General features: G+C 33.9%; 1 protein-coding gene across 8 annotated transcripts in view; it reads left to right on the forward strand.

Moving 5' to 3' along the window:
- Window positions 1-23,655, forward strand: part of LCORL (ligand dependent nuclear receptor corepressor like) — a 152,421-nt gene that overhangs the window by 109,306 nt on the left and 19,460 nt on the right. For 3 of the 8 annotated variants that reach the window (XM_070613092.1, XM_070613094.1, XM_070613093.1), the window contains 2 exons: window positions 5,475-5,568; window positions 6,901-11,020. In XM_070613092.1, the coding sequence (XP_070469193.1) occupies window positions 5,475-5,568; window positions 6,901-7,933 (1,127 nt within the window). In that variant the 3' untranslated portion in view covers window positions 7,934-11,020. Of the gene's footprint in view, window positions 1-5,474; window positions 5,569-6,900; window positions 11,021-13,574; window positions 18,395-23,655 lie in introns of those variants that run through there. The other 5 variants (XM_070613090.1, XM_070613091.1, XM_070613095.1 and 2 more) reach the window with 4 other exon arrangements.

Here is a 23,655-nt window from a genome sequence, read left to right on the forward strand (position 1 = left end):
TAGATGATGTGACTTCAAAGATCCTTTAACTCATGTTGGTACTCAAGTATGGACTGAGCTTGGTGATTTGCTTGGTATAGCAGCTGGAGACCAATAACACGTCAGGGGTTAATATGTTTTTAATATATTTAATATTCATATTTAATTAAGTGATCATCAATCTTGACAATATTTCTGAAGAAAAATCTGTATGATTATTAGAACCTAACGAATATAGAAATTGATTATTAAAAACCCTTCTTAGCCTCTTTAACGTAAATGGAGTTTATCTTTATGTGAAACTTTCCCATATAGGTATCAAACTTTTGACTGTGCTGTCATTTTCTCTCTAGCTGAACAAAGTTCATTGATTTCATGACTATTTGTCAGTCTAAATCTGTTATATATACAATGTTCCCTGCTAGTACTTGGTGTTACAGAATTGAGTGAGTCGATGATGAGTCAGTCACTAAGGCTTTGTTGAGGTACTATTGCTTTCTGGCCCTTGCTTGGGAAGTGAGTCTTGTGAGAAAATCAGCCAAGTAATTATATGTAATTATATATAAATCTTAAATAGATATTAGACATAGTTACTAACTCCTCACAATAATGTTGGACTTTAGGTACTAAAGTAGGCAAATTATAACAACATATCATAAACACAGTATAGAATACAAAGGGTGCTGTGGGAGTATGAAAGAAGGGTAGGGAAAAATTAAGAAAACCTTCTTTAAAGGGATGATCCTGAAGGATGTGTAGAAGTTAGCCAGGCTAAGAGCACAGAGCATACTTTGAATGGACAAAGGCTAGATAAGAGATGAGAAAGAACGGTGTCCTTGGAGGAGGTGAGAAACAATTCTATATTATGAGGCTTGCATATGTCTGCTTTAAATAGCTCCTTTATCAGGAATTCGCATGAAAACACAGAACTGAGAACAATTTGTGAATGAAAATTCAAATCTTGATTTTAACAGAAGGTGAATTCTAAGAAAATTATCCCAATAAAATGTTAATACTCAAGATACTGCCCGATTTGGTCATGGTTTCAATTTTTTCAAACACAGTCCATGTTAAAAGTTATCTCTGGTAGCGTCATATATACAACAATTACCTGATCCTGTTGAAAGATTACATTAGCCTCTTTTTAATTCTACACATTTTGCATTAGTTTTTGATCAGAAATAATTAAATTGTGATGTTAATGTCCAGTCTACAACCAGTAAATGGGAATAATTTGTGTTTATTATTAGGAAGATCTTTAAATATACTGAAAAATACAGCATAATAATCATGTTCCTGTCACTCAGAAATAATAATTGTGTTATTTGATTGTACTTGCTTCTGACACGTTTTCTCTAAAGTAACTATTACATCTTTTCATTTGTCCTTGGGAGCAACTACTAATAATACCTATTTATGCATCTATAAGCAAAATAGTTTTGCGTACTTTAACAATTCACATAAATGCATACCAAATGCACTCTTGTTAATTTAATCCTATGACTTGCTTTTCTTTATCATCAGATTAGCAAAAATTAAAAATCTCAACAACACCAAGTGTTGTCAAGGATGTGGGAAAGAAATTTGGTAATGTATACTAAAGTTCAAAATGTACATACCCTACTGTCTAGCACTTTCACTTCTAGGTGTATATCTTAGAGAAATTCTTGTACATAGACACAAGAAAACATTTAGATAGATTTCATTTCAGCGTTGTTTGTAATAGTGAAAAACTAAAACAGCCTAGGAACCTACCAAGAGGTGAATGGTAAATAAATTTCAATCTTTCTCTTTCTCTGTCTTCTACTTATTTTATATTGCCATAGAGAATTTAGCATAGTAAGTGCTTAGTTTTTATCCATCAAGTTAATTAGTACTTTGGAAATATTACATGCAGAATCTAGTTATGATATGATACCTCTTTTGTGAAGGAGTGATGCTGATAGATGTAATCACCATTCAGTTAGATATAAATTATTAACAGGAGCAAGAAAATGCCCTTTATCCCCAGTCCCTCTTCCCAAGTTCTCTTTCCCTTTCTCTTTTGTTTTTTTTTTTAAAGATTTTATTTTTCCTTTTTCTCCCCAAAGCCCCCCCCCCCCAGTACTTAGTTGTATATTTCAGTCGTGAGTCCTTCTAGTTGTGGCATGTGGGACGCCACCTCAGCATGGCCTGATAAGCGGTGCCATGTCTGCACCCAGGATCCGAACTGGCGAAACCCTGGGCCACTGAAGTGGAGTGCTAACTTAACCATTTGGCCACGGGGCCAACCCCTCCCCCTCTCTTATTGTTCTTGCTTTTCTAGTCCAGACAATCCTAGGGGTAACTCCTTTTATTTTTCTAAGCTCGTGAGCTACAGCCTTTGTGATGGAAAGAAGAATCATGATTTCAGCAAAATACATTCGTATAGGTGATAATACTAACAAAAACTGAGATTTTTTCTATAGATAATATCTAAAAATCCTTTACTTATATATTTATGTATTTTGTATTCACTACATAAATGTTCGTTGATTAAAGACTTGTGTGGCAGAAATATGTCGAAGGTGTATATTTTCCATTTTCACTAGATACAGACTATAATGTATTACTTTAGTTAGCAAATCCTTTTAGAACAAAACTTTTGACATGGGCCTAGGTGTGGAGAAGGGGTTATGGAAAAAAGATTAAAGCGTGTCTCACCTGTTTAGAGTTCCTAAAGAAGAGGAATCAGGAGTATAGACGTAATTTAAGTTGCTCTCTTAAATATGGAACAGGGCTTAGGTCTGGCTCATCCTCAAGATTAAAATTAGCTATGACCAGGATTGTGTGTGGCTATCAAACCAGCAGTCAAGGAGTGGTACCAAAAGGACGAGATTACCTTTATTGCTCTAGCTAGGGAGCTACAGCCTAGTTTGCACAGCTAGTGTAAAGGAGAGAGACATGAGGTTCTCTCTACCTCTTTTTCTTTTTTCTGGTTTGTGTAATAATTTTAAATCAACCGTATCAAAAGTCTAGAAAAGTTTAGAATTGCGTATATAAGTTTCGTAGGACACCTTTGACACAAAGGAAAAAGTACTCAGTTTCTGCTTGGGAGGATCTGGATCTTTAAAGATGAATAGGAGTTGGCAAGTTGAAAAGGTGAAAAGAGCATTCTAGGCAGAAGGAACCATGTACTCCAATTTGAGAGATCTGACACCACGTGGTGTGTTTGAGGAACTTCAGGTGGTTAGATAGCAAGTGAGGGTTGAGATGATTTGGGGAAAAAGCATGAGATTGGGCTGGATGGATAAACTGGAGCAAGATCTTCATTGAATAATTAGTTAAGGTACTATATGCCGTATACTTTGTTACCTGTCCAATCTCCCATTTTACCCTTTTAATCTAGGCACTCTAACCTGTAGCCATACTGAATGCCTTCCAGTTCTTCCAAATTCTGTTCAGCAAATATTTGTTGAACACTTATTGTGTGCCAGGCACTGTTCTAGGCAGTGAGGATACAACAGTGAATAAAATAGACATGTCTCTGGCCTCACATAGCTTATAGTCTGGTGGCTAACACTGGTAAGTATATAAGCAACAAGAATACAGCCTGCTAGGTGCTAAATAATATAGGTAAGTGTTGCAGGTCTAGGAGCCTAGAAAATGATGATCAACCAAGTCCAAGTTGTGTCCTGAATGATGGAATGCTGAGTAAGGTTTGGTGAGAATTAGGGCGAGTGTGGGGAGAGAAGGAAGAGAGGCTAAGAGAGGATTAGGAGACGTCTAAGTAGATGAAACTAACTGGGATTGTGAAAGCCCAGAGATGAGAAGCAGCACAGCACTTTCCCAACAGGTTTCCCTGCTCCCCCTCTCCGCTTGCACTTCATTCTCCCCACAGCAGGTTGCGCCTTTAGAAATGTAAATTAAATTGTGTCAGTCTTGTGATCAGAATCCTCCAGTGATTTCCTGTCTCTCTCAAAATAAAATTTAAATTTCTTACCATGGCCTACAAGGCCTACAGCATTTCTGATCTCATCTCACTCAGCCTGGCTTACTCCACTCCAGCCACCCTGGCCTCTTTGCTATTCCTCACGCTTTCCAGTCATGATTGCATATCACAGCCTCTGCACAAACTGTTTTTTCTAGAAGCTTTCCCCCAGATAATCTGCTTAGTTCTGGTACCCTCACTTTGTTCAGGACTCTGTTCAAGTCAAAGAGGCCTGGACTGATAACACTCGAGAAATAGCAGCCTCCTCAGCCCTACCCTCGTTATTCTGTCAGCTTACTGTGCTTTATCCTTCCAGAGTAGCTCTGAGCATCAACCTGAAATATGTTTGGTGGTGGTGGTGGTGTGTGAATTATCTCACTAGATCCTAAGCACCACGAGAATAGGTACTTAGTATGCCCTTTTTTACTGCTGCTCTCCAAATTCCTAAGACAGTGCTTTGCACATAGTAAGCACTCAAATTATTATTGAATTATACATAGTAGGTGATGGTAGGATGTTATGTTTTATTTTTTGTCATCTCTATCTTGCCAGCACACTTAAGTGTTAGGTAAATTTATATGGTAATCATAAACCACAGTTGAATTTTTTTTTAACTTAGTTGAATTTTTGAGTATATTTTTTAAACATTATTTTCTTATAATGATTCCTTTCATATAGCTTAAACTTTCAATTTTTTAGCTATCAGTAAAGACATTCACAGTATTATTTCTTGCTGTGTTTTAAATTCATAGTTTATTCTTTTTGACCTTGAAGGTCATCATATTAGCACGTCTCAATCATTGAAGTTTTATGTCAATTCAGTATAAGAGTAATAAAATAACTGTATTTTAACAACAAATACTTAGGCAGTTGTTTCTAACAGGTTATTTTTCCTAAAATGTTATATTGTTATAAGTTATGTCTTCATCCCATCACAGATACAACCATAATATATTACATAGGCAATAATTCAACTGTTGTACATTTCAATTATTTAAAACAGTGTAATTTTACATTGTGAGTTTTAAAAAAAATGGGTTATACATAGAGTCACACTGTACCTAAAGTGTATGTTCCACATATTGCTAGTCCTGGTAAATGCTAATTATTGTTCCCTTATTCGTCATCATATTTTCTATGCTGTATGATTTGTACAACTTAATATCATTGCTACTTTCCCAAGGCATCATCTGGGCAGCCATGAATAGAAAACAGTCATGGATGAGCAGTCAAATGACTGTTCACTGCAAAACAGGGGGAAAGGTGACCAAGGATTGACTTTAAGCAGATTTTATTTCATAGCCTGTTTGTGTCTTCATATCACTTGCCAATGCTAGCTCCTCCTCTTTTCTTTTTTCCTATGTAGTGCCTTCGCAGTCATGTCCTGTTGCTAAAACCGTGAGATGAGTTGGTAATGGCCACGTGTCAAGTACAATTGTTAATTTTTAGGTCATGAATTAGTAGATCAGCAAAATATGAAATGTTGAAATGTAAAGATTACCTGTCTGTCACAAATATAAAGTTTTTTCTCTTGCAAAAATTATAGGGGATGGAGTGTTAGATCTCTCTACAAAGAAAACCAGCATAAAATCTGAAGAGTCATCCATATGCGATCCTTCTTCTGAAAATTCAGTGGCTGGGTAAGCAATATCTAGGAAATGTAATTTAATATTGATATAGAATTATCTCTGCAGAGAACTCTTAATGCTACTCTGAGTAGATTGACATATATAGTTTTCCTCCGGGAGTTTGTCACTCATAAGTGTGTGTCTCTCATACCTTTCATTTGTCCTTTCTCTTTCTTTTTTATTCTTTCTGTTAAAGAAAAGTTATCAGAACAATCACCAAACTTTAGTTCATGTTACTAAAATGAACTGCCAACTTAATCATAGAATACAAACTAAGAAGCAGGATGAGTAAAGAGAATTTTTAAATTCAATTTTCAAGAGGCAATTTTAAGGGAAATATGTAATTTCACTATTTAATTTTTTTAAACAATCAACAAATTTTAAAAGTACTGTACTTACTAATTCTTATAGCTAGCTTATAGTGTTTACATTTTTTTCGTTGTGCTTTAGGTGTGGTGGCAAACTACTTAATGTATCTAGTAATCACCACAAAAAGTCCTTTCATGCTTTGAAAGCTGTCATTAAATTAATTAAATAAATAATTAGTAGTGAAATGCTGTTCTGTTGGATTTTTGGATTGTTTTTTGTAACTTTTGCATCTTCCCATTAATAAACTGCATAGGAAGCTTTTTTTGTCACATTTAAATCTTAGATGTAGAGTGTAAGTTTTTCAACTGAGGCTGTAGTAGTTTTGGAGTCATAAGGTATCGTAAGCTTTCTATTTGAGAAACTGAAAATTACAATGATACATTTGAAATAGAAATAACATTTATAATATCTAAAATTTACATTATCCAAATATAAATTATCTACCTGTTTCAAATTTTAAGTTTTTGTCTAGAGAAAAATTGGTCTTGTGGAAATATGGGATATTTGTGTTTGGAAATATTCTTGCTGCTACATATTTCCTTTAAAGGGGTTGACTCTTTTATTACTTGTTTAGCGGTAACGTCACGTTTCTACTAACAAAAACTCCTTTAGGATTTGGGTATTTTTTATAATGGAAGTCTAATTGTACAAATAAAAATTATAAGTGTTGCTCTGCAAGCATCTGTCAGAGGAATAGCAACATCATGAGAATATTTTTACAAATACTGAGTTAGGATTTTATGTTCTTGGAAGGTCTGCCCGTTGAGGCCACCGTATGATTGACACATTGTCCTACCAGGACTGTAGCGTTTGCTTTGTTAAGGAGTAACTACTACATCTCACAGACTTAAAAGAGTCATAAGCAGTGATGTTACCTAAGCAAGGAGTATAATAAAGGAGTGGACCCTCCCCTTCCATAGCTGTGTGAGAGTCTCTCATGCATCAGTTTACCATCGTTTCATTCCATCCATCCAGGAGACTACACAGAAACAGAGAGGACTATGTGGAAAGAAGTGCTGAGTTTGCAGATGGTTTGCTCTCAAAAGCTTTGAAAGACATTCAGTCTGGAGCACTGGACATAAATAAAGCAGGCATACTTTATGGCATACCTCAAAAAACTTTACTTCTCCACTTAGAAGCCTTACCAGCAGGGAAGCCTGCATCTTTTAAAAACAAAACTCGAGATTTCAATGATAGTTACTCATATAAAGACAGTAAAGAAACTTGTGCAGTGCTGCAAAAAGTAGCCCTGTGGGCAAGAGCTCAAGCAGAGCGCACAGAAAAAAGTAAACTCAATCTACTTGAAACCTCAGAATTAAAATTCCCAACAGCTTCCAGTTACCTCCATCAGTTAACTCTACAGAAAATGGTTACTCAATTTAAAGAAAAAAATGAAAGCCTACAATATGAAACTTCACATCCTACTGTACAGTTAAAAATTCCTCAACTACGAGTAAGTTCTGTTTCAAAACCACAACCTGATGGTCCTGGTCTGCTGGATGTTATGTATCAAGTTTCCAAAACCTCTCCAGTCCTAGAAGGATCAGCTCTCCAAAAACTGAAAAATATACTCCCTAAACAGAACAAAATAGAATGTTCTGGGCCCGTAACTCACTCAAGTGTTGACTCTTACTTTCTACATGGGGACCTCTCTCCTTTGTGTCTTAATTCTAAAAATGGAACAGTTGATGGAACCTCTGAAAATACTGAAGATGGATTGGATCGAAAAGATAATAAGCAGCCCAGGAAAAAACGTGGCCGTTATCGGCAGTATGATCATGAAATAATGGAAGAGGCTATTGCAATGGTAATGAGTGGAAAAATGAGTGTTTCCAAAGCACAAGGAATTTATGGGGTACCTCACAGCACTTTAGAATACAAGGTAAAAGAAAGATCTGGAACACTGAAGACTCCTCCGAAGAAGAAACTCCGATTACCAGACACTGGGTTATATAATATGACAGATTCAGGGACTGGCAGCTGCAAAAACAGCAGCAAGCCTGTGTAGATTACTTGTTAGGAAAATGTTTGTACGTGCGTATGTGCGTGTGTGTATGTGTGTTTGTGTGTGTGTGTGTATGTGCACAGGTGTGTATTTGTGTGTCTATATACACACACGTGGGAATTACAGATGCTCACTCTGACAGGAGACATGAAATTTTACAGTTCAAAAACCACTTACATGCCTTTTGAAAAAAAGTTTTATTCAGGGTTTTCACTGTGGACAGAATTATATAGTTGCTTACTTAATTCTGATAGTTTGTATTTAATCCTTGTATAAATAGGTGAAAAAGATTCAGGTTTTCTTTAGTAGTCAATAGCATAAAGCGTTGTGGGAAAACAAGTAATTGTCAAGTGAAACATTTTTATAGGTGAAAGACCACCCCAGCCATTCAGTTAAACCATCTTATAATGGAAATATGATATTAATAGTTTTTAAACATTTTTACCTAACATACTTACAGTTACTGTAAGTACGTCAAACAACCAATCAGAGTTTAAATACACAGCTATCTCCATACTAAGAAAAATTAATATATACAGTATTAGGACACTACAGTGCATTCTATGAAATATGAAATGCACTCAAGTGCATCCACCAGGAATAGACAAGAAAACCTTAAATGATATGTATAATGAAATTTAATATTTATCATTTAATAGTTGTTTTAGCAGGAAGTTGGGGTTTATAAGGTATATACTTTTTGAAAAAAACTGACACATTGTTAACCCCAGGAGCTATAAAATCCTTTAATATAAGATGGAATACTAAGAACAAAAAGTAATTTAAATTTAATTATTAAAATAATTTAATTTTGTTTTTCATTTGAAAAATAAGCTAATGTGTAAGATTAGAAAAGAAAGTTGGAATGCAACTTAGAGCATGTTTATAATGTGCACAGAAAAAGCTTGAGAATGATCATTTTGGTTTAAATGTGCTGGTTAGTTGATGTTATGACTACTTTAAATTTTAAGGATTGTGATACACTCCTACTATTGAAAAACCTCAGTGTAACTTTAATATATTTGCTGCTGTGACATTTCAAAACATTTTCAGTTTATCAAAATGAATTACAGATTTCATTTTGGTGGGCGATACATTATCATTTTGCTAATAACCAAATTTGCAGTTTGTTCAGGGTCTTAAATAGATTTACAAATATTTAACACTGAAGCTGTTTTGAACTTTCAGTAATGTAAACTCTACTAATTGGGTAGTTAGAAGCTGGGCAGTGCATTTTAACTTTTACTAGACTCATAAAAGAGACCAGTAATTTTTATATAGCAGTTTTAAAATGTGGTTCAGAGTATCCATGTTGGATTTATGGAGTATGCAGTTTTAGTGGTAAAATGTTATAAAGCATGTGCCTCCATATAAAGATTGGGGATTTGCTTCATATGTTCACAATTCTCCGAGTGCCCCTTTGCTCTGTTAAAAGTCAGGTTCTGATCAGTTTTCTAAGCCAGTTTTCCTAAGTCCAAAAGGAATACTTAAAGCTGAATTTAAAAAATAAGTGCGCCTTGTCAAATACTTGTGTTTTTACACTTGTGTTTGTGTGTATCTAATAATCACATATACATGTAATACTAAAGAGATTTTCAGCTATTACATTGAAAAACTGCTTACATATGTATAAGGAAACTGAAGAGTGGAAAATACACAACCAAGTAGATATTTGGTCTCTTCGATCTATACTGAACCCTCTTCAGCAATTAATGTTACCTGCATACTAGGGTATGAATCCTCTTGCTCTTTTTTTTTTCCCCAAGAAAGTATACATAATAGATTGCAAAACAGCAGATGTCAGGGTCATCTTTCTTTTTAAAGAATTAAGCCATATTTTGTGAGGGCCAGAACTTGGATTATTTAATATATTTCCCCTCCCCGCCCCCCGCGCCCCCAGTGAAAAACAAAGTTAAAGTAAATGTTTCAACACAATTTTATTGACCTCTTTATACAGAATTTTACTTGCAAAAATTTGGGGGCTTGAATGCATTACATAATATTTATATTGTATTGAGCTTTTTTATTCCTCACACTATATTTACATTAATAAATTGATTGAGAAGTTTATAGTAAAGGGATACTTACAGAACACTTTTATATCATTTAAAAGATGACCTGACCAAAAACTTTACAGGATTCATAAATCAGGGATCATTTTGCTATTGACTTCACAGTGCTCAGTAGTTTTATAGGTAATATTATAGTTAATTTGCAGCGTTTTAGTACTTGTATTATTTATTTTTGGTCAGAAATAGTAAATTAAATATTTTTTGATAGTTTGTAGGTAATGATCAACTCATAACTTTTAAAAGAAACAAAGTGTTTCTAATTATTGAGTTAACTTTTGATTATACAAACTTGGAAAGGCAGGGAAATTTATGGCTTCCCCTTCCCCCCAGTGATTCTATTAAGATATTCTTTATGTTAAACTTTCAAAGTACTTTATAAATTTAGTTACCAGTTATTACTTATTAATTGACAATTTTCTGAAAAATCCAGTTTCAGCAGACTTTTAATGAAGGTGAAAGCAACCATTATGTGCTTTCTACTTATTTGAATGTTCCTCAAGTATTTTATATTTTAAAAAAAAAGAAGGAAAAGAAAAAACAGTGCCTCTGTTTTTAGAAAACTACTGCTCAGTAAAGTTGTTTAAACCATTTCTGGTAGCTAATGACAATTTTATATTAAATTGTATACTAACTTTAGTGAGACTGATTTTTTTAGTTGTTTACAGTACAAATACTTGTATTTGTTTTTTAATTGCAGTATTTCCATTGTCGCAGTAATTTAGTAAAACTCTGTGGCTGCCTTGATTTTGACAGATTTTGTTAATATAAACTGATTGTTAGGCAATTAGTTATATTTATGCATAAATCAATTGCACTATAATTCATGAATTATTTATTACAATATTTTCTAATGAATTCATGTATCTGTCTTGTGTTGTAAATGTACTGTAATTCTGTTCCTACTTTGTGTTGTTATATATCTAAATCTGATTGTATGAATTTTAATTGTTCAGTTAATGTGTTTCTAGGTTGTAATTTGTAGTAAAGCACTTCAATGCTTTTGCACTTAAATTTACAACACTGTTGGTGTGTGATTGATTTACTCATTCAGTAAAAGAAAAAAAAGAAAAGAAAAGAAAAAAAACGGCTACACTGACTTCTTTGATTCACTCTAGGAAGCAGTTTTATTAAGATTAATATTAGCAATTGACTTTCTCCAAAGAACTATTTCATCAACAAAACTTTTAATGGGCAGAATGGATAGTAACATGGAAAAAATAGGCAGGATGTTTTGGTTTATAAATCAAATAGGAAAAGGTTAGAAAAATTTTTAGCATTGAAAACAAGGGAGCTATAGAATATGCAATTTTAGAACATTTATATGATCACTTGAGAATATATTCTAGATTAGAGACTTATGTGTATTCAACTATTATTTACTCATATTTAGGTTTTTATTTGAGGTTCTAACATGCAAGAAATGTGGAAAAGAAGAAGTTTGAAGCCAAGTAGGCATATTGTGGGGTTTTATAATTTGAGAATTTAGTTATCTAATATCTGATATGTATATATCAGATATAATCTAACACGTGAATATTGAATTAGTAACTTCGCTAAGCTATTCTTCATAGAGCATTAGATGGAAATTACTGGCCACTGTGATATTTTTGGAATTCCATTAGCAAACTGAATAAAAAACTCTTTTAAACTATAAACTTCCTTGTCAGAAGAGAGAGAAAAATCTTGCAGAGGTTTTCTGAATAGTTAACACTAGTTATTAGTTTCAGTTATTTCTACTTTATACTTGACTTTGCTAACAGAAAAAAGCATTTGAGCATTTCAGATACTGTTATGAAAGTGTATATCAATCTTTAAAATAAAGTGCAATGTATTTTTCTGAGAAACATAAAATCTCTCTTTAAATACTTAGTCACAGATAGGTTATTAGGCCATAACATAACTTTAAAGAAACTGTTAAAGTGCATCTGTCAGAACTTTTTTGGGTTTTCTTTTGCTTATGTGAAAACTATATTTTTAATTTGCTGGAAAAGAGCATAATTTGCTTATATCTTCATTTTTGATAGTTAACATTTCTTCCTGCCTTTGTTCTCTACATGTAGTTTTTTAATTATCTAATAGTGAATCTTGGGAGTCAGTTCCATCATTTTGCACTCCCAGGCATGATAAAATTTACAAAAATATTATTTTCAGAAAAGAAAGGATACTGGGGTTATGTCCTTGTCTTCATGTGTTTAGAGGCAGCAGTGGACTCAAAACATTTGATTGTAATTTCATCTCTCTTCTCACTTTGGTTGATAGCTGCTTTATGTCAAATCACATGCTAGTTTTAGTGAAACATTGGTTGAATCTGGTAAAATTATCTTTTTTTCTAGAAAAATTTTGATCTAATGTTCAAAATTTATTTTGGTGTTTTGGTTACTCAACATAATTTTTTATAAAATGTAGAAAAAATATTGCATACTTATCTGAGAAACAAGCCAGTTTTAGGGAGCAAAATAAAAAAGTTAATTTCACTTTTCATTTTAAAAGAAAAACCCTTTAATTTTTAAAATACATGAATGTAATAACCCTTTATTTAAACAAAATACTATCTTCTGTAGCACTTCATAATCAGCATATCCCAATTCCAACCCTAAATAAAATTTCTGCAAACCAGGAACTACTAACAACAACAAGAAATACAAGAAATCAGTAGTGGGAGGCTATTTTCATGTACAGAGTTTGGTGATATGTTTAATTTGAATAGATACTTTTCTGAAACAGAATTCTTTTAATATATTTTATTCTTCTTGCTGCTGGTATTGGATTAAAAAAATTTTTTGTAGCCTTCTACCTTGGTTGCTAAGTAATCCTGGGTCTTAGTTAAAGTTAGATATATATTAATTTCTGCAGTGGGACATTTTCCAGCATTTGAAATTAAATAATTAGGTAAGTAATGCCTGTAGTTTTGATGTAATTACTTTAGTATTTAAAATCAATTAAAAATAGGTTCTATTTTTAAATAGCTTAAATTTTTAATTTTCTTATTAGGTTAAAATGCCTGCAGCTTAATCTTAGAAAAGACATTCTGTTATTTATATGAAATCTAAATTCCGTAATCATCCTTGGGACTGTGTAGAGCTCTCTCTTATTAATAATTTTGTTTTTACTACCATGAAAAAAAACTTCTAAATAAAGATAAGAGATTTTCTCCTACTTCTTATTTTTATTTGTGCTAGTATGAACTGATAATTATCAAAATAACTTTTAAAAAGCCTACTTTACAAAAATTTTAAGTCCTTCTGAAGCACTTCCCATTAAATATTCTTAATATATACAAAGCAGTAAACATTAGCAATCTGTGAATATAATCATATCTATAATTATCAGCTTTTCTATTGCAAAACTAGAGCTTTACTTTGACTCTAATACATTGTCATAGGGAATTAATTATCATCAGTGCTTCGTTATATTTTTGCTAAACGATAATCAAGATGTCATTATTACAGCTCTCCAGGAGTTAGGACCAGCAATATCAAGATATCTTTTGTTCAAACTCTGTTAAAATTATAACTCCGTATAATATTGGTTTTTTTGCTGTAATTCATTTTTTGTTTGATTTTTATTTTTAGTTCAACTGTTGATCCAAAGTCAGAGGAAGCTACTAAAATGGAAAAAAGAAAATCAGCATTAAGCAAAGTTTTGGAATCTTTGTGCATACATCACCAGCAACAAGTTTTGGCTATGTTGAAATTTCTAGTCCAAGAGCAGAATGCTGCTTCTCTTTGTTGTTGTAATACGTCATATACTGTGTCTTCAGAATCTCAAAAGCCCCTGAGTGAAGATGATTTACTTGGTCTGTTCTGTAGTTGTGAATATAGGCTGGCAGAAAGAGGGTGTTTACAAAATGAAAGAAAAAGCCCTGGTTTTATGCCTCTGCCAGTCTGTATCAAAGATTTACATTGTTTATCTTGCCAAACTGTAACTGTTGAACACATTAAGACAGTAGTGAGTAGAGGAATTGGAAACAGTTATCATTCTCATAGGTGCTGTTCTGGACTCTTACCAAACATTCACTCTACAAAATCAGGCTTTCACACTCCTCTTCCATCAAGGGAAGTATGTGACGTTTCAGTCAGTCTTAAAGACGTTTGTAGATCTCGAAGTCCCTCACCTCCACCATTATCACCTGTACAGACTGAAGGATTTGAAAAATTGAAAGACGTCATCTCAGAGCTTTCAGCCTTAGAAAATAACAGACTTGAAGCAAACATGAACCAACCTCCATCTCTCACACCAGCAGAAGTAAGCAATGACAAGGGTGACCACGAAAGTAAAATACATAAAACTGAGAAATTCGGTAACTCAGATTCTTCACTCTTGGAAGACAGCAATAATTGTACTACAAATCATGAAAAAGGGGAAACTACTGTAATTTTTCAAGATTTAATGGATCGTATTAATGAAAAATTAAAATCAATAGAAACCACAGATATGACAAACCTTATAAAATTATCTAGCAGTGATTGTAATACCGATAATGATTTAAAATTGAGAGATTTAATAACCTCTCTCTTGCATAATGCAAAGGCCAGTGATTACAGTTTTATGGAATTACTTAGTCAACATGATAAAAAGGTAGAAAATAAAATTATTCAGACAAGATTTCGAAAACGTCAAGAAACTTTATTTGCAATGCACAACTCTCCTGATTCACCCATGTTTAGAAGGCAGTCTTTACAGATAAAAAGAGAACTTGCTAGTCTTGATGAAAATTTTATAAGGAAAAAATACACTGAAAAAAATTCAAGGAAATTGATGTGCAATGGTGAGATATCTTCAATGGACAAAGAAGAATTCTATCATTGCCAATCACCTTTACAAAATTCTAGAAGCCTTCAAGAAAACAGTCATGCAGAAACATCGTTTTCACCAGATGATACATTACAATCATTGCAACTACCTCTTCATAGTTTAGAAACTAACTTCGCTTTTGATGCTTTTTCAGAAAGCTTTAAGACAACTTCTCATGAGAAAACGAGCATACGAAAATCACAGGAGAAATCTGCAGCTGGAAAAATTTTTTTGCAAAATCATAAGGAGAACCCAAAATTAGAGACTACTCAAACTCCTTTGAAAAGTGATGTTCCAGGACTTTTGAGTAGGGCTAAACGGAATATTGTGCCTCCAGGGTGGTATTCTATATACGTAACAAATAATTATGTTTTCAAAAACTCCCCTAAGGCCAAAAAAGTTTCTGGATCTACAAAAAAAAAGGATCCAGTGAAAAACATTCAGGTTGAAAGCCCACACAATATAGATCTAAATAAAATTGCAATGAATTCTAATTTACAAGTAGTTGTGGAGCGTTTGGAGGATACAATAAATATGGCCAAAAAGTCTTGGAATAACCAGTCGTTATCAGAAGGATTTAAAGCACCCAAGAAGTTGATAGAAATTGATGGTAAAGATCAAAATCCTGGTAGAAATATGACTCTTACTGTAAGCAGAATGACATGCAAAGAGCAGAGTTTATCAAAAGCTGTTGTAGCATCCAGCAACTTGATTAGAAGCAGTCATATACCTACAATAGATTTGAATAACAAAAAACTTGGTAATTTGAAAAAGTCATCTATTTTAGATACTAGTAGCCTGATTTCCAGTGTTGAAGATGTACCAACAAAATATGAAGCCTTTGAGAGCTCTTTTTCCAACTATTCTAGTCCTATCAAACTTATGTTGTTATCTGAGGTTAAAAGCAGTGAAGGAGTCAAATATACTTTAACTTCAGTTGGTACTTCTGAATCAAATATTGATCTTCCTTCTGAAAAACATCCAACTCATCATGTAATTGAAAAAAAAACAGAAACAAATAAGGATATCTCAAATGGTAACTTGGAAAATTATAGTTCTGGTCTTAATGATTGTGACACTCTACAGGGAGAACTAAAATGTAATTGTGCAAAAGAAACTGCAGAATCCTGTGCAATGTTTATAGATGATATGAATAATGGTAAGACACAAGAAGAACCTAAGGAAAACTCAAGCAGTGCTGTTGATTCATCTTTTAAAAGAAAACCAGGTAGACCTAAGAAAATAGGTCCCCAGGTTGTGAAACAGATTAAGCGGCCAATTGGAAGACCACCAAAACCTAAAACTGATCAAACAGACATCACTATTTGCCAAAATGAGTCCTTCAGTGCTAGAAAGAAAAGCCCAGAATCTCTCATATCAGAAGTAAAAGAAGGTATTTATAAGAAGAGTATTACAGTTACTGTTATTTATGGAAGGTCAAGAAGAACTAAAAGACATGTTTCTGAAGGGAGTGTAAACATAAGCAATGTTATGTCTTTAAACAATAATGTTGCTGATTTTCCAGCTGAATATAGTGGTCTCAGAAATATTAGAGAATACGAAATTGACTCGGGTGAAAGAATTAATGCTGTTTCCAGTTTGACTACTGAAAGTGAGATCTTGGGGTCTGGCTTTGAATATGTCAGACCTATCAAGAACAAATCTGTGATACCTCAACTTTCCAAGAACATCACTCGACCAAATCAGAAGCCTTTGGCAATAATTAGGAAGCCTGGTAGACCTGCAAAAGTGAAAATCTCTGGCATATCTGTGACTATTAATAGAATTTCACCTCAGGAGAGAGAAGTAAGTATTAGCAGCTGCTTACCTCCTTTAGAACAAGAGAATATATTAGAAAAAAAGCTGCCTGAAGAAAAGTATGATCACCAATGCAAGAAGATCGATACAAGGCACACGGAAACTGACATATTTAAGAAGGGATCAAAAAGCATGGTTGCTACTATACCATTGAGACATTCTATTAGGAATAGGAAACCATCTCTGCATTTCTTACATTCATTAGCATCTTCTAGCTCACTAATTTATAGAAATACTCTGCTCCATAAATCATATAAACTCCATTTGCAGAAAGGTAAAAGTCAGAAGGAAAAACATAGGCAGTCAAGGATAAAAATAGCTTCCAAGTGTGCCCCAGGAGCTAGAAATTCAAGGAATGCAAAAAGGTGTTTGGAAGATAAGTTACTACCCATTTCTGAAGTATCCTTGGACCCCATCATTTCATCAAACCCTTTGCTCAGATGGTGGGCTGCTTCTACTTCCAATGATTCCTTATTAGAAGAATTAAACAATAGATTTGAGCAAATAACAAATGCTTGGGTGCAAGTGAGTGGAGATGAAGCTGAAAATTGTGTTCATAAAAGAAGAGAACACATTGACAAGGATAGTTTCAAAATAGCAAACCCTTTGGAAACCTGTCTTTTAGAACTTGAAGTTTCACCTGTAAAAATGCTTTTTCGGAAAAAGTATGATTTAAATGAACTCTGTACCTGGTTTATGCAAACAACAGAAACACAGTCTCTTTCACTAGTTAGAAAAGCAAATGCTCGAAACCCTTTGGAAGTAATAAATACCAGAGGAATTAAATTAAGGACCAAATATTCTGATTTTAGTACCAGCCCCTTCAGAAAGCACTTTAAAAAATTTGCACTATCTTCTCCTTCAAAATCAGCAGGGAAGTTGCATATACTGCATAAAATGGTTAGCTCTCCAATCTTAAATGTGAAGAATAATTTAACACTAGCTAGATTAAAAAGAACTGAGTTTAAGAGGTTGCAGCATGAAAGGTGGAGAAGAGAGGGGAAACTGCTCAACCAAGGAACAGTGGATTGGATCTCCAAAAGGAGGAACTTGAGATTTTTCTGCCAGAACCAATTTTTAAATAAGACTGAGGGGGGAACAAATGCTGACATCCCACGCCAAGGAAAAAACACAGTAGATAATCAGTTTATTTTACCACCTGAGATCAGGGATGACTTTTTGCAACAAAGGGTGGCAATGTCTGACTTCAAAACACATGCTAGATTAGAGAATAAATTTAAGTCAGAAGCAAAGGAGAATGGAACAAATTACAGTCAAAAAGATTTTGAAAAGGGACTAAGACTAGGAAATGTATGTTCAAATAATTGGAGATCAAAAACCTTAAAAGATTGTAGAATATTTTTGAGGAAGATCAACTATCTTGAACACAGAAATACTTTTAAGTTAAATACAATAATTTACTCTCCTGAATCTATTGACAGTGGAAATAATCGTCAGACTCATATAGAAGAATCGAGGCGCTTTACCTTAAGATCCCATTCTGCTAGGCAAAATTCTTTCAAAAAGCAATCTAAAGAAATAGAAAATGCTAAAGCAAATAGTCCTTCAACTGAAAAATTTCCTGACCAACTTGACAATAGTAAATTAAATAAATGTATTAACTATGACAAGAATCCTTCTGATAGTTCCGAAGTTCTTAGCAAATTGAACAAAAGAAAAAGACCACCATGGAAGACCACAGAAATGTCAACAAAAAGACATAAACGACAGTCTTGCAACAGTGGACAAATGGCAAACTATTATTCAAAATCCCAACTAGGTAAGTTTTTCTCTACTTAATTTTAAAGTTTCATTGTAGGTGCCTTGAGTCAAGTATGAGAATAATGGGTGGAAAAGGAACAGTTGGTTTAGTTTTAATTTATTCCCCAAATATTTGGATGACCTCATTTCTTGGCACCTAGTCTGAAACTCATGAAATTAGGTGCTGCTAAATGTACCAGTGCACTTCCCCACACCTTGATGTGTCCAAGGTTTCAAGCAAATTAAAACACATTTGGTAGAGACAGAGAAAGCTTCTAAACATATATCATTAATGTAAAAGTTACATTATCTGCTTTTGCATTTGATAGATCTAATATAAAATAAAACACTCTGACAGGTAAATATGCCCAAGTAACTATGTAAAACTTAACTACTACACTACAAGCTAATATATGTTTTTTGCTTGATAAATTAATAACTTTAGGACCATGTGGAAAGAAGCAAAGAACTGTCTTCTTGCTAAGTTGATAGAGACTATAACATATGTCATAGTCCTAGGCTGTCAGTCTCATGTTCACAGTTAGTTTGTTAGGCCCTTTGGTACTGCTTTGGGAACCACTTTAAGACCCTGCCTATTTAAAGAGTGTGAAGGAACAAGACATTTTTTTCAATAAATCAGCAAACTTGTTTAATAGTTTTTTTCCTATCAGACAGTTGAACTAGATTCCACAGCTGTAAAGATGAGAATTTCTTTCCAGAGATAATCCGTAGCCTAGCAAGGGAGGAAGTCATATGCAGGTAATTTTAAGGTAATAGTAAATTCAGAGAGTAACCAAAATTACTTTAGCAAGCAATTATATGCCTTACTCAGTTATACTGACCTGACATTGATGCCTCAGGGAGACTCTTCCCCTTAGAAGCCAGCAACATAGAATGAGTACCATAGCTGCCAACATAGCCAGTTCCAACTCTGCTTATTGGTAAGTGCTAGACAATTCAGGATAGGTAGGAGTGTGATGGTTCTGACCGATTACTTCCCTGACATGAAAGATTGCCAGGTTACATTTGGAAATATAAGGATAATATCATATGGTTGCATTGTTACACTATATTTTAGAGAAGTTTTTTAGGGGGTTGGAGAGGTGTTGATGGTTTTATTTTTGTACTTTTGTTAAAACTTTTTTAAAAGCAAAGAAAAATATCAGTCTTATTAAAATATTAAAAACAGTAGTTAAACTCGAATTTTAATAGGTTAGATGATTATTATGGCCTGTAAAATTCAATTATTTAACTGAATAACTTTAAAATACCTATTTCAGTAATATGTAATGTGCAGTGATTAAAATTTTAAAGGTGGTGAAATTAGAGTCTCCGTTATGAAAGATGAATGAAATCTAAAAATAATGCCCTGTGTTTCTTGCCCGCAGGATAACTAAAAATAACATTATAACAAATAATATGTCAGGAAAAAAGAGGGAAGAAGCCTGATAGTGATTTAAAAGTCAAAAACTTATAATTCACTTAAAAATATACACACACATTTTTAAAAGATTGTCATGAATGGACAATAAAGTGCAGTGTTTCATTTTTAATTCTTTATACCATCCTCATTTCATGCTCTTAGAGTTTACCAAAGGTAGTTTGCATTAACTTATTTTACAACAGAACCGTATTTTGTCCTTCCAACTTCTTGACCATTGTATCTTCCTAAGGTATAAATATAAAATTTAATATAATTCTTCATTTCACTAAATATGAGATCTCCCTAGAAAAGTAAGATGGAAGATGCCTAATTATTACTTTTTCAAATTTAACTTCAAAATCCTTTTGTGATATTTAAAAAACTTTTAGTATCATATTGAGTTGTTTTTCACCTTTTCTCGTTTTAAAATTGCTAGTACTATTTCCTGCTCTGCTTAAAGTTTTATTTATCTTTTACTGATAACTTTCCTTCTTTATTTTTTAACATTCTTTTTTTAAAAATCAATCAGCAAGGACATTATTTTTACGAAGTTGTACTTATAGCAATATTTGTTATATTTATCTGATTTTTAAATGTTTCTTAAGGTGTTTTTTTTTTTTTCTCATTATTCTTGGTATTCCATACTTTTTTTTTGCCTTTTTGGAAATGATGCTAAAAATTCATTATTTTTTATGTGTGTTTTTCTTCTTCATAGAATAATTAGTGACTGGAGACTTGAGAGAGAGTTTTAACAACAGGACTTTTCTAGAAAAATTCCTAGAGCAATGTATATAATGAATTATAGAGTGTTTCTATTGATGAAAAGCTTTGCTTCTACCACGAATATCTTGTTTTTGTACATTTCAACAGTGCTTGTCTAGATATAGTTTAATACATAGAGTTTTAAGTTTTACATTTTACTACATTTGTACTGCTGTGTATCAACTGTAGACGTGGAAAGGAAGAAGAAGAAATGCAATTCTAGCCTATTCTTAGTTCAACAAGTAATGAATGCCTACCATATGCTTTTAGGCACTGTAGAAGGTTCAGAAAGTTCCCTTTCCATCTAAGTGAGAAAGCAAGACCTACATCATTTATTTATTCAATAAATAGAGTGTCTTTATGTTTAAGTGGGATATTAGATGTGTTCAGGGGATATAATGGCTAAAGTGATGGTTTGTGCTCTCGTGGAGCCTGTCATCTCATGGGGGATGATTGTGAACAGGCAATTCCAGTAGAAAGATGAATGCTGTGATGAGGAGAGATGTGGATTGTAGAAGCACATAGAAGCCAGATTGAACCCATGTTTAGAGAATTAGGCAAGGATTCCTACATAGTCACATCTAAACTGAGACTTGAAGGATGCCAAAGTATTACAAGTCGGGAGAGGAGTATTTCAGGCTAAGCAAACTGCACGGAAAATTTGGGTAGCGAATTGAGCAGGCTTTTTTGGAACACTGAGCAATTTAGTTCATATAGCAGAGGCATAAAATAGAATTAAGGATGGAGCAGGAGTGGATGGAAAAATGGCAAAAGGTAAAGCTACTGAGGGACGCATAGCCCAAATTGTGAGATTCACATCAGTTAATGAAAAAAATGTTTTGAGCCCAATAGTGGCAGCACTGAAGAATAATAGCTGTATTTGAGAGAGATTTATGAAGTAGAATCAATATGTCCTAGAGGGTAGAGGAATAAAGGATAACATCCAGGTTTTTGGCTTGAACATCCGGGTAAATGATAGTAACATTTGCTGGGATATAAAAGAATACTCGGGCTGGCCGATGGTGCAGCGGTTAGGTTGCACATTCTGCTTCAGCAGCCTGGGGTTCGCTGGTTCGGATCCCAGGTGCAGACCTATGCACTGCTTGTCAAGCCACGCTGTGGCAGGTGTCCCACATAAAATAGAGGAAGATGGGCACGAATATTAGCTCAGGGCTAGTCTTCCTTAGCAAAAAGAGGAGGATTGGCAGCAGATGTTAGTTCAGGGCTAATCTTCCTCAAAAAAAAAAACCTCAGTTTTAGACATAGGCAATTTGAAGTACCTAGTGGAATATCCAAGAAAAGGAGCAATTAGTTGATATGGGTCTGTTAAGGAGAGAGGTCTGAGCTGGAGATAAAGATTTGGGAGTCAGCAAATAATTGAAGCCATGAGAGTCGAAGAGATTGCTCAATGTAAAATGGGAAGAGCCTAGGGTCTCAGAGTCCCAAAGATATGAAGAAAGGAAAAGATGTATACAGAAGGAGACTGATGAAGGAGTCAGGAGGTCAGAGGAAAGCCAGGAAAAGTATTTTAAGAAGGGAGAAAACAACAGGTAAACTGTTGGTAAGAGGTCAGTTAAGCCTTAAAACATTTCCATTGAATATAGCACAAGATGTTATTTTAGTGATTTGGGAGAGAGTGGTTCTGATGGGCTAATAGGGCCAGAAATCATGATTGAGTAAATGCAGGAAGAGGAAATGAGGAAAATTAACAGAGAAAACTATGAATGGCTATGATTGAAGAGGAGATAGGGAGGTAGTGAGAGGAAGCCTGGTTGAAGGCAAATTAAAAAAAAAAAAAAAATGTAGATGCCAGTGGGAAGAAGCCAGTAGAAAATGAAAAGTTGAAGATACAAAAATGAGATGGCAAGCAGTAGAAATGAAGTGAAACCCCTGAATTGATTATTGGATATTTTGGGGCATCACTAGAGAGATTGGTCTTGGCCAGAAGAGGCACTTCTCTCTTAAAGCATGAGAATAGTGGGAAAAATACATGGGGATGCGAATCAGTTTATAAGTTCATGGGCAGAATGGTGAGGACATTAGAGTCTATTGTCTATGAATCGAGAGGTAATCTAAGAGTATTATGGTGCGTTTTGAGCAAGGTGGACAAGGCTTGAAAGACTGACTCAAGAAATAACAGGATTGAACAGCTTTGTGGTTTACCTCAGCTGCAAGAATGTAAGTTTGGAGAAAGCTGGGTCCTTAGACTTAACAGTACTTGGGTTCACCAAGTGAGTATAACAGAAAGACAAAGAGATCAAGCCAAGAATTAATTCTGTGAATTGTGAGAAACTTATATGATCCAAGTTTGGTTCTAGAGTGTCTTTTCTAATAGTAGCACACAGCATAGATTTGAGGAGGAGGCAAAAGGGAGTGTGTGAAGGGCCAGTTGTAAGAGATGATTTTTGAAGTGATAATGGCCTAAAATGGAACATGACTATTGAAAATACTGATATAGACCTTTTTAGTATCAGTGTCTTCTGAGATCCCAAAGCAAATGTGTGCCTAATTGATAGATATTTGGATGTAAAAAAAACTGACTGTGTACAGCTCTGGGGAAGTTTGCAGACTAGAATAACCTACTGTGGACTTGGAGCTACTGTAACTCATAGTACTCATCCTGAAATGTTAAATTTTCCCGCAAAAATTCAGAATTCACGTTGACACTTTGAATTGGATTCTGAGATGACTGAAAAAAGTTCAGTTTGTCAGCTTCTCCTGTTTTGTCATCTATCCTCAAAAATGATTGAATACGCGTTTTTTTCCATTCTGAATTCTGGTTTTCACACAGGTGTATAACTGATGGGTGATTTTTAATTAATATATACTTCCTCTACCTGAAACTGAGACTAACGGTGCATCCTCCTCTGCTCCTGCTTATGAACATTTTACCACATTTTTTGAGTCCTAATTCAAAATGTTCTTTTAAATTTGTGTCGTTGAGGCAACACTTGGCACAGAATATCCTTAACATTTTAAAATAAAATTTAGAGTTAGAGTTTCTTCATGTGCTGTTATTCTGCATCATAATTATTATTTAACACAGAAACTATGAAGCATAGACATGATTTTCTAAATTTCGTTTTGATAGAAAA

This window comes from Equus przewalskii, chromosome 3 (assembly GCF_037783145.1).
Source record: "Equus przewalskii isolate Varuska chromosome 3, EquPr2, whole genome shotgun sequence".
Taxonomy (NCBI): domain Eukaryota; kingdom Metazoa; phylum Chordata; class Mammalia; order Perissodactyla; family Equidae; genus Equus; species Equus przewalskii.